We start from the raw sequence: 12108 nt of genomic DNA on the forward strand, positions 1-12108 counted from the left end.
CAAGAGAGATATACGGAGACAAGATACCAGATATCATCCTGTTGTTGACTCTGGACAAGAGGGCTCCAGTGGCTCCTAACTTTATATCTCTTCTCCTCGAGATACAGGATAAACTGCTTGGGTTGGAGTTTGCAAGGGAGAGATACCAAGACTGGCCGGTTAACATAGCTACTGAATGTTTTACCTACTTCAGTGAGGTACTGGCAGGTGAACCAGACTGCATTTCCATGATATTTTCATGTTTGGAGAGGCTGAGTACAATGGGTCGGATCAGTAAAATCCTTAACTACCTGCAAATTAGCCTCAATACTTGTACAAGTATTGAGGAGTTTATAATTAAAAGATCTGAGGATTTCACACAACTGATGACAGCTCACAAGGAGTTTGCATTATGCCATAGTGCTATAAAGCTTGGAATTCTAACCGGCGACTACGAGGCAAGATTGCTTGCGGAGCATGTTCTTTTCATGGCAGAGAATGATAATTTCGATACCCTTGACATTTACAACCTCCTAGAGAACAAGCTGACTTTAGAAGTCTGTAATACGCTTTGCTCCTTGATTCAACAACACACCAACAACCTGAAAATAGTTCTCCAACTCATTGACATCATTCTTGATAAATTCCAACCACTCTTATCTCGGCAAAAGATGACATCACTCAAGGAGCAACGTCTAGGAGCTCACTGTTACAGAGAGATCAAATTCCGTAAAGTGGCAAACTATGAGGAGTACAGTCAACTCCTTTTCAAGCCTCTCATTCTCATCGAGCAACTCATTATGAACTTCCAGATCCACACTGCCTCCCAGCTAGTAGAGACACACAGCGAACAGTTCATAGAGTGCGATCTCACATCCAGTCTGGACGCTCTTATCAAGCTCTACATCGGCAAATCTCTCTATTATGAGGGAACTAGAAAAAGCGATACGACTAGTGGATCAACAGCTTACTCAACCATTAGCAGAGCTACAACCATGTCAAGGAAAGCGCCGCTCACTGTTTTTAATCCTCCCTTCAAAGGAAGTACCAGTAAAACGAGTAGGGTATCCAGGAAGATATCAAGGGAAGAGCAGCAGTTCCCGATACCAACCTCTCCTGTGCAATGGGTCGATGATAAGAAAGTAAAGAGGTGTCAAATCTGCAAACTAAAGTTCACCTTCATCGTAAGAAAGCATCACTGCAGATGGTGTGGCCGGGTTTTGTGTGACAAGTGTGCGCCTACTCGACCTCCAACATCCTACTTTGGGGCGTCTGTACGACTATGTTGGGGCTGCTATGGAGCGGTACAGGAGGGACGTTACTCCGAGGGAGCAGAGGTGGACATGACAGAGGACATCACCACACTTTACAACCCCCCGTTTGAAGTGCTGAGTACTGACGCTGAATACAATCTGGACACCAGGGAATCTTATAGCTTCACAACTGCTCCCAGCTCAGAACTCTGCCTCTACTTGTCCCGTATGCTGTCTCAGTCCAGCCCTCCAGGAGACGTTCTATTAGCGCTCTGTGAGAATCTTAGTGAGACGATAATGGAATCTATTTCTCTCGAGCCAGATAGAAACTTTAGCCACATATTGGGAGTGTTAGAAAATGTTTTGAAAGAGGCTAGGAACTGCTTCAGAAGAAGGGGCGTGTCAAACAAAGTAGAAGAGACAAATATTTTCATAGCATACATTCAGATCTGTAGAAGACTTCCGCTAACCGACCTAGCTATGATGCCTCCAATGAAGAGTCTCCTAAAGTCTGAGACACTACATAACACTTACATGAGTTTGTTGGATAAACAGTACCCGCAGATGGCTATTAGTCTCTGTACTACAGCTAGAAGAGACCCACTAGGTCTTTGGAGAAGATGGGGCTTCCAATGTCTGCGATCCGGGGACTATCCAGCAGCAAGGGATAAGTTAGAAATGTGCTTAAAAAGTAAGCAGTATAACCAGGCTATCCTAGATGAGATTATTCACCATCTTGAGAATTGTTTGCCATCCTTCCTGGCGGAGACAATCGATTTTGCGGAGCTGGTTGCGGACATAAAGAGAAAATGTAAGAAACAGAGACTCAACTCTTCGCAATTTGACGAATGTGTGTTCTACTTGTCAACCTACTCCTCACCAGTGCGTCTACTTCAGTTCTTTGTTCGACACAACGCCATAAGTCGTGCTGCCAAGCTGGCCCTCCAGCATGATTACGATATTGTTTACGAGGGAGTCATTGGGCCCCTAATCAAGACTGGACGACTGTCTGATGTGTTTGACTACATCAACTCAAACAGAGCTGAGATACAGGTCTGGGAGAGGAAACTAACACACTGCTGTAAACTGCTGAGTGAAAAGGGGGATCTCACCAGTGTCTATTCAGTTCAGTTCTTCCTCAGGGAATATCTCAGTGCGGCTAAAACTGCTATTCTCATGCTACGTAATGAGCTGAGTGTCAAAGAGCAGCTCAAGTTTTTATACAAAGCAGAGGACTGCTTCAAGGCATATTTAGAACAGAAGGAAGGGGACGAGACGACAATACCGGAGATCAACACTCGAATCAGTCACATCCATCTTCAACGGCAAATCTTGGAGTTCCTCAAGTCAAAGCAGATCAAAGACAACAACAACAACATCCACATTTTCAGCTCTAAAACAGACAAATCTACAGTGATCAAGATGCTGTACCAGATTGACAGCGTGGAGTGCCTGCCAATAATCCGGGCTATACGGGACACGTTCTCACGGAGCTACACAGAAACATACCTCCCACTCATCAACATACTTCTCAAAGCTCAGCCTGCTGGAAACATATCCATGTGGTTCCCAAAGCTCATCAAGCTCCTGGGGGAGGTGCCTGACAGTCAAACTGACGAACTGTTGCTCAGCGTGTGCAATGATTTGAAGGGGGAACAGAAGAGTTTTGAGAGAATCCTCGCCATTATGAAGGATGATAGAACGAAGATCAAGGCAAACGTAAAAGCGGGGTATTTAAAGAATGCGTACATTCTGGCGGTGAACAAGAAGATGAGGGAGGAAATAGTGGAATTAGAAAAGGAGTGTGAGAAACAGGGAGACACACAAGTTAGGGAGTTCTGTAGAAAGTACCTCCAACACAACAAACCTCCCGCTTAGTGGGAGAACACCACTTATTCGCTGCATTAATTACTCTGTGATGGATGGAAACGAGAATATTTTCAGGGCAATTGAACCGAGCTTGCATTATTTTGGACTAGAACGATACTAACGTTTTTTAGAGATGCATTTAAAGGCAGAAAGAATTATAACCTTCTTCAAAAACATTTTATAACTATTCACTCATTTTGTACAATTTTTAATTAGATTTAATCGATTGTTGTCATCTTCGACAAGGATTAGTATTTCTATGTTGTAACTTATCGGTGTTTTAATAATATTGAGTTTTGATATCCAAATTCTGATACACCGCTATATTTATTTGTTTTCAAGCAATTTGCCAGCTCCTTGGGATTAATTTCTTTATTCATAGCGATGACGACAAAAATTGAAATAATAAATTTTTGCTTTTAAAGCTGCTCCAAATAATAAGGGCTTAAGGAAATTTTGTCTCAACTCTAGTTGCTCATCCTGCGGTAACCTCGCATATTGTGCTCACATTAACTAGTTAAAAATGAAAGTCCTTATATTGTGCTAAATTCCAATGGATCAAATTCATTTCAAAATAATGGTAAGAGTAAGACTTGGAGTGCAGGATGGAAAAAATGTGCAAATTTTTCATCGTTTTGCATCTCAGAGTGGGTAGACAGAGCGCATGAACTAGCCGAGCTCCTGTGCTTAGCTCTCAAGGTGAGGTAATGAGGTAATTAAAAAAAACAGTCGTTATATAACAAAAAAAGGAGGTGTGGAACATGAGTATCGATCGACAAATTGTCGAATATGCATGAGGAGTTGAGGTAGTTCGCGCGCGCGACAGACCGCGTGTTACCTCTGTCACAGAAGATATAAAAAGAGAGCATTTTCATTCTAAATTTTATATCGCGTGTTCCGTTTATTTACGAAAAAGTGACTACTTCAGAAGGACTTTCGACTAAACTGTTCCAAATAGTAGTTATAGTAGTAGTATTAGATACCATCGTGGAGTAAATGGTCTCCTGCTCTTTTTCCGCCTCAACATGGCGAAAAAACATGGGCATGCAACCTGCAATGCGACGGTGATCGCAGCCCTTACGGAAGACTAAGAGGTCTTCATTTTCCTATATTTAATGATACATAACGATAACTTGTAAACCCAAAAAGTTACCAGTATCGTTATGAATCGGTACACTTACTGAGCTTGGTGTTACTTGGCCATGAGGAAAGTTTAGATTGGCTGTAAAAATTTATAGAAAGAAATGTCCTTCGTCACATACAAGTTTAAGTGAATTTCTATATGTGGCAAATTTGAGACATCGCTTCAAACTTAAGAAAATATCTCCAAATCAGTGAATTCTACGGAACACGGTTGATATTTTTTCGTGTTTGAAGTGTTATCTTAAATTTTATACATAGAAATTAATCCAAACTTGCACAGTATGTCATTCTCAAACAAATCTTATTATCAGGAAAATTTGAGGAAAATGATAAATTCCAGTTTTGAGAAAATCGAGTTCCTACTTCCTTGCTAAGGTTTAATGGCTACTTAAGAAAATGCTCGCATTTAATGAAAGGATATATATACATGTATGTAGTTGGCAAAAAAGCCTTACCCGTGGGAGCTTTTGAGTTTTGAAATAAAGATCGACCTGGTATTTAGGGTTTCAATCAATTCCATCAAGTTATCTAGCTGCAAGCTCTCTTGAACCACTTCATTTACCGACGCTTTAAATGATTTGAGAGTGGGACGTTTAAAATGGGGGTTTATCAAATTGGCAACAGCGTGATAACCTGAAGACAAGTAAGGAGCGAATCCACATCGTCTTTATGATCCTTTAACTGATTTTCCGATTAGACAGGTCAGATATAACATATACATGTATGTTAGTCATAATGAGATTGAAGTTATATTATTTAGGAGCCTTGAGATTTAAAATGGAAGATACTTGTTTACTTCACTCTATTATAGGCTTTGTTCGAAACCAACATATAACTATCAAACGCTTTTCCAAAAGCCTGTTCATCTCTTAACCAAAAGGCCAAGATTCATTGGAAAAAAGAACAATACTTGATTCGTTTACCCCAAGGCTACCTCTAACACCCTACTTTGGATCTCTTAAGCCGCCCTTTATTAGACTAAATGTGCACCCCTAAGGCCACGCTAATCGCTATATGCATGCCCACTTGCGGCTTGCCTGATGGATTTTTAGTGCCCCATCGAATTTTCTCCATCACCGATTTCAAGCTTAGAAAGTGAGCATAGATTGTAGATTACACACGATAAAGCGACCTTCTTTCTTAAAAATGGAGCCTCCTATTATAATGATCCACACAAAGCTATCAAGATCTACAGGATCATGGTCCCACTTATGTGTCTAAACAGCAGTGGCCGGGTTCACTTAAGACGCCAGAAACGAATATTCACCTGTGATTCAAGCTTTTGTAGGCTGGTCTTGTACAACTTAGCGCATTCTCTCTGAAATGTACAAACCGTGAATGTCGAATCTAAGATTTTTTAAACAGATATTGTCATACGAGCTGTTTTATTAAATAGCCGTACCTATAGCAATTTTGACCGTCTAGTAGTGGCGGATATTTAAAGGGTTATGAAGGTTTCTCAGTTTCTGTAGCCTGAGTATCAAGCTCGATCACAAATTTACTAAAAGTCACGATTTTAGTAAAGACCTTAAAAGCTTTAAGGAAAGGTATCGTAATCAGTAATGGTATGATACTAATGGGTGTTAGTAGGTTTGCCAATAACCAATATAGCCTCATGAAGTAATTCATCAAAGAAAACATGAGATGTGAGAGCAAATCACTGCTTGCTAAGATAGGAGTCAGCTTAAGGAGTGTAAAGGAGCCAACTAAAGGAGGATAAAGGAGCAAAAAGGAATAAACTTTAGAAGTGACCAGGAGTAAAATTTGTGAGTTTAGGAGTTAACTTCAGTTTAGGAGTTAATTTAAGTTTTGGACAGATTTTAAAATCAGGAGTCAACTTTATCTGTTAAAAGGAGTTAACTTTTCGAGTGATCAAGAGAGTCGAGAGCTAGCATCATTTTAAGAAATTTAGATAATTAAACGTACGAAATCAGCTGAACTGCCAAAAAAGGTGAAATGCAACGTACCCATTCGTTTATCTCGCATCTTAGGGTCGATATTTCAGAGTTCTGGTCTTCAACTGAAAGGCACAGATGTTGAAATTTTTAACAGTGACAGTAACGAAGTACAAATGTAGAAGCATTTTCAGAACGAGTTAGAACGTGTTAATTATTAGAAACTAGCAGGAACCCGTATTACTCTAAAGTGGTGTCAAGACTCAAGAGACTAAAATAATTATTACCTATTTAATTCGCGTTTTTGACACCACTTGGGGGTCCAAATTTTGGGCACTAAAATAATTATTCCTTGGCCAATTTTTTATTTTTTCATGCTGATTTGAAAAGCATAAAAGCATTTGACTCAGTCAAAAAAATTTCAGTTGTATATATTTACGGTTTTTGCGGAAAGTTGCGTTAAAGTTGATGCCGTGGTGTCAGTAAAATGGCACAGATAAATATATATATATTTTTTCGATATTGCAAATTTTTAATAAATCATGTTCAAGGTTGATGGTGATAATGGATTAAAGGTACATAATAGACAGAAAATCATACAACATTAGAGAATATGAGCTGTAGAGACAATCTTAAGTCAAGTTAATTCTCAACGGCTGCGCTTATGGGTGGGTTGTGTTAGATGAATAAAATATAAATCAGAAAGCATACCGAGTATGCCGTTGATTACGACTCAAGCATATCTTAACGTCATCGTCTGGAACATGGCGAACCAAACAATCTGACTAAACATCTAATAAACTCTGAACGAACAAGCCAAAAAGTCTGACACAAAAACTTGATTGAGACAGAAATTTTAGCATCCAATTTGAGTCTGTGTTAGGTTTTAATTTCAACACCAAATCAGTTACCCATTGTCTTCATGTTTCTCTTTTTTATAGCGATTGTAAATCTACCCGTTCATTCGTAGTTAGATGTACCGTAGCTAGGTTATGCATAAATTTCCATTCATTTAATTGTGATGTAGCTTTATATTAAAATTTCAGTTTATTCAATTTTTCGTTTCGATATCGCAATATTATTTATTATTTTCATGTTTTGTACTTTTGGTAATAATTGGAAATTGAGGTACATCAATAATTAACACCACGTTTTTGCAGTGCCCAGTACGACCCAATCAATAATTATTTATTATTTACTAACCAGGTGAGCAAATACTGCTATTATATGATTAACACATTCACAAGGACATGAGTCTCTCGATGAACCTGCTACACACCACACTAAAGGTCTGGACTCTCCTTTTTCCCCTCCACCCACTCATTGTATCCTCAATATTCATAATATAACGTTGATCGAAGACAACTAATATAATCATGATCACTTACTTGGGTATGTGAACGACAGCAATTTGATTGATTTTGTATTGAATTTCAAACTGTATCAAATAAGTCTTTTATAAGTTTGTTCGCAGATTTATAAATCTATGCTGTCATTTGTAGTTATTACCTTGCTAGTTATGAGTAAATTTTTGCCTTCCATCAATTGAGTGCAGCTTTCAGTTTTAAAATTTTCAGTTTATTCAGATTTTTCGTTTTCGATATTGCAAATTTTTAATAAATCATGTTCAGATTATGGTGATAATGGATGTAAAGGTACTTCAACCGAATTAACAATCCAACCGTGTGTATGACGTGTCCCAGTAGCCAATCATAATATATATATATATATCGTCTCGCTTTATATATAGTAAGATATAGAGTACTTTTGAATAGTGCATCTTTACCTGCAGTGTCAAGGTCTGACTTCGTCTCGTTGATGCTGAAAGAGAATTAAATGACATAATTAGAAGAGAAATCATTACAGACATCATTAGAGAAATAACTGAGCTGTAGAAGACAACTTTAAGTCAAGTTGAACGAGTTCATCAGAAGGCTGCGCTGTTGAGGGGGTTGTGACTTAGGTATGAATAATATATTAAGATCAGGAAAGCTAGGAAATAACACGGTAGTGGCCGTTTAATTACAGACTTAAGACTAGTATTTATATAGATCGTCATCGTTAAAAGAGTGAACAAGGCTGAACAAACAAGTCTGAACAAACAAGTCTGAACAAACAAGTCTGAACAAACAAGTCTGAACAAACAAGTCTGAACAAACAAGTCTGAACAAACAAGATATAATAAATGCCATTCCTACTTTTTGAGTCTGAGTGTTAGGTCTCTAACTTCATCCACCAAATCAGTGTTATAAACCTCAGCAGTGGAGATCTGCTCCTTCAGTGACTGGTTCTCTTTTTTTAAGGAGTTGTGATCGTACCCGTTCATTGGCGGATAGTCCCTGAAGAGAGGATACACGTCACTTAGGATATGCAATACTTATCCCATTCAGTTTTTAAATTGTGATGTTTGCTTTATATCTAAATCATGTTTTATTTGTACAATTTATCTCATCTGATTTATCCGCACAACTGTTATTTATTATCTTATGCAGTTTTTGTACCTATGGTAACAATAAGTTGGAAAATTTGGGGGACACAAATAATTAAACACACGATTTACCATTTAGCTGTGCGGCTCAGTAGCGACCAACAAAATCCGAAATAACTGTCACTTGTCAAAACAAATTTACTTCACCTCCAAACCAGAAGTGAAGTCTATAATTGTTACTGTAATTATAATATTAACCAAGGTTACCATGGCCATGGTAACATGATTATTGAATAGTAACCATGGTAACAACTCACCATGAGAGAAGACTCTCAGTAGTACTACTCTCTATTGTGGTGTTGTCATCACACTCCGTCTCATATGTATCCTGCAAATATTAATAAAATATCACGTGATACCGGTGATAAAGTACAACTAATATAATATCGTCACTCTCCGTCATGAGGTCAGTGTGACACTGTGACGGCTCACTTTGATTGATTTTGTAGAATTGCACTTTGCAGATCTGTACAGCTGGCAAGTAAGCGTGTGAATAAGAAGGGGGTTTGGTGCGCACGATCTTAAGTACAAACAACTAATAGCAATGCATACAGCTCTTAATATGGTATAATGCAGCAGCTAGCTAAAATGGACAGAACTCAATAAATCTGGACACGTGACTGTGTCACGTGGGGTACTCACGATTTTTGGGGATCTGGAGTACATGTCCTTACTGAAATGTAACGATTATTAGCGCGAATTGTGAGAGAATCTGATAGTAGTGTGCTGTGTGAATGTAGCTACACTCCTGCGTGTAGGAGTGGAGATATCAATATGTGTGTGTGTTGCATCTGTGCATTAGATTAGATTGACATGATGTAGGCACCACAAGCAGCGGGAGGCTGGTTGCCATGGTTACACCTACTCAGTTGTTATGAAGCTTTATAGTGCGTGGAAAATTTATTCTTCGAAATTATCAGGATGGGAAGTGAGCCAAATTCTACCTGCGCGGGCAGTTTTAAACCTGTATTCTGCGAATTTGTGTTGGAAAGTTTCACTTAAGTGACTTAACACAATATCAAGAATGAAAACAAACCTTTGTTCAGACTCGACCCAAACGGAGAACTTTTCCTGAAACTCAGAGAACTGTAAGCCCTCATTAGAAGCAGCTGGATCCAGACATATTAGTAACCTTCTTAACTGATCATCCGCCTGAAATAAAGTCAAGTCATTATATTTAACTGTTTCAATCCCTAATTTTAATATTGAGAATGGATGTGTCTTTAAAATAATTGGTGGCTGTGAGCTTCGTGAAGAGTGCCCCAATTGATTTTAGCATTTATAATAAAAATAATCCTGGAGTGATAAAAAGTTACAACAAACATATTAATTAGACTGATACATGCAATTTAATCTATCTAGGGGATAACTTAAAATTAGGATGAACAAAAAAGGGTTATATCAGAACAGTGACATTGAAGACAAGATGGCACTGTAGTTTAGATTTCAACTGTTTATTGAGAACAGTAGTCAACATTTCAGGTGCTCCAACAAACAATGTAATAATACCATATTTGGTGGGGCTTTAAATGACAAAATCCTAAAATCATAAAATTAGATTCCTTAAGCGTTAGACACGAAGTCCGTCATATCACCTTTACGTAGTACTTTTTGTTGCTTGTTACTCACCGCCCTTTGTTCTATTGTTGATTCTTATTTGTGTAGAATTGGATATGGCTTTGCTCTCGAACAGCACTAAGGGCAGTTTCTACGGCTCTACGCTTGGTGATGGTGTAACCATAGCAGCGAGTACACCAAAAGAGCTTCCATCATGGACAGATTTAACAAAGAAAAGACAAATAACAACACGGATTACTGACCCCCTCTCAGCGTTATCTTGGGACAAGTATGCAAAAAACTTAATGATCAGATACCTTTCCCAGTTTTTAATCACAGTCAGTTTAGCGTACAGAAGTGTAAAATGTACATGTACAAAAAGTATATCCCGAAATAACATTGCAGATTATCGTTGAGACTGTTGCTTGATAATGGTACCTACAAAGTTCTGCTAAATGAAGTGTCTGGAGTACTGCTGCAGGGAGAACTTGTGGCTATACTCGGTCCAAGTGGTGCAGGTTTGGCAGCTTAACACTTTAACCAGGGGCTTATTTTTAACAGATGGAAACATCTTCAGTTTGTTACATCCACTCTCCCAACTTTTAACCTACCCTGTTTAGGTAAGACGACTTTGTTAGACGCGCTGTTTGGCACGCTGCCAAAGAAAGCCCTTCTCACAGGCAAGATACGAAAGTGGCCGATAGATCGGGAACTTGTCCAGGAGATACGGCCTGATTTAGTGTTATCAGGATCAGAGGGGACAAGTGTAGCGTACATTCCTCAGCATGACCTGTTCTATGAGACCCTGACCCTGCAGGAGCACCTCAACTTTCAAGTAACAATATACAATCATGTTACTCGGTTATATTATCCTGGTCAAACATATTATTATATGATCTGGGGACTTGGAGCGAGACAATATATTGTGTGGACACCAGGACACGTACAATGTAGTCAGTTGTCAGTACATTTATAGGATAATAGAATATGATGGATATGATCCATTCCGTGTCTAGCCGAGATCCTATTATAACAGGTTTTAACATCGACACTTACAATTAACACCTCTTAGTGGATGTAACTTAACATGGCCAGTCATTATCCGACCCATATTCTCTAGGTTGTACTATGTACTTACTACTTAGTGCAACCAACGGTGCGGACTGCGGGCCCTTCGCGGACAAATATTTATTTGAGCAGTTTTTTATTGTAAAGTAAGAGTCAGGGGGAAATAATTACATGAAATTTTAAAAAATGTACTTGTAGCAAAACTTAGATTAACCATTACATTACATCTAAAATATAATTATATCAAAATTAGAAAACTCAATCGCCCATTTACTTTTAGGGAATTCCATAGTTCCGTAAAGAAAAGTTACTTTTATAGTGTACGTCTGATAAGATATGATTTTGTGGTGTTTCTGGTGTAAAGCAGCTAGGTTATTAAGTGGCTGTCTGACAGTCGCACAGGGCCGAGTTGGTTCCATCCCTGCTACCATATCTCCAAGATACAGAAAATAGCAGTGTTCAATTGTTATAGTCCTGTTGGAATTACAATAACGCGTAACTCTCTGAATATAACATTTTTCCGACCTGATTAACATTTAACAGCTGGATAGTTATACTGACCACCTGTTTCTTTCCACTTACTTCAATTACACCTCAATTCTTATAACAAACATTATAACCTTCTTAGTTCTAGAGTAAGATTTACAGTATTAATTCTATTTTTATCACAAACTAGAGTGTTATATATTATACAGAGTGGTATAGTAGTTTCTCACGTGTACCTGCTAAGTGAGATAAGTGGACGGTACCCAACAGAATCGTTCATATTATCTTAATGGTGAAAAAAATATATTTTATTTTATGTTTGATGTAAAAATACAGGTGGAGCTGAGAAAAGGGACACGAGATGATAACT

At 38.4% G+C, this 12108-nt stretch overlaps 1 protein-coding gene across 2 annotated transcripts in view; it reads right to left on the reverse strand.

The window, feature by feature from the left end:
* LOC134815659 (myosin-13-like) overlaps nucleotides 1-12108 on the reverse strand; it is a 54895-nt gene that overhangs the window by 37133 nt on the left and 5654 nt on the right. For both annotated transcript variants that reach the window (XM_063824212.1, XM_063824214.1), the window contains exons 3-9: nucleotides 9664-9779; nucleotides 9270-9300; nucleotides 8885-8955; nucleotides 8338-8478; nucleotides 7926-7960; nucleotides 6212-6264; nucleotides 5512-5562 (exon numbers count right to left, since the gene is read on the reverse strand). In XM_063824212.1, the coding sequence (XP_063680282.1) occupies nucleotides 5512-5562; nucleotides 6212-6264; nucleotides 7926-7960; nucleotides 8338-8478; nucleotides 8885-8955; nucleotides 9270-9300; nucleotides 9664-9779 (498 nt within the window). The remainder of the gene's footprint in view (nucleotides 1-5511; nucleotides 5563-6211; nucleotides 6265-7925; nucleotides 7961-8337; nucleotides 8479-8884; nucleotides 8956-9269; nucleotides 9301-9663; nucleotides 9780-12108) is intronic.

The sequence above is a fragment of the Bolinopsis microptera genome, chromosome 5, assembly GCF_026151205.1.
Source record: "Bolinopsis microptera isolate Bmic1 chromosome 5, MBARI_Bmic_1.0, whole genome shotgun sequence".
Classification (NCBI taxonomy): domain Eukaryota; kingdom Metazoa; phylum Ctenophora; class Tentaculata; order Lobata; family Bolinopsidae; genus Bolinopsis; species Bolinopsis microptera.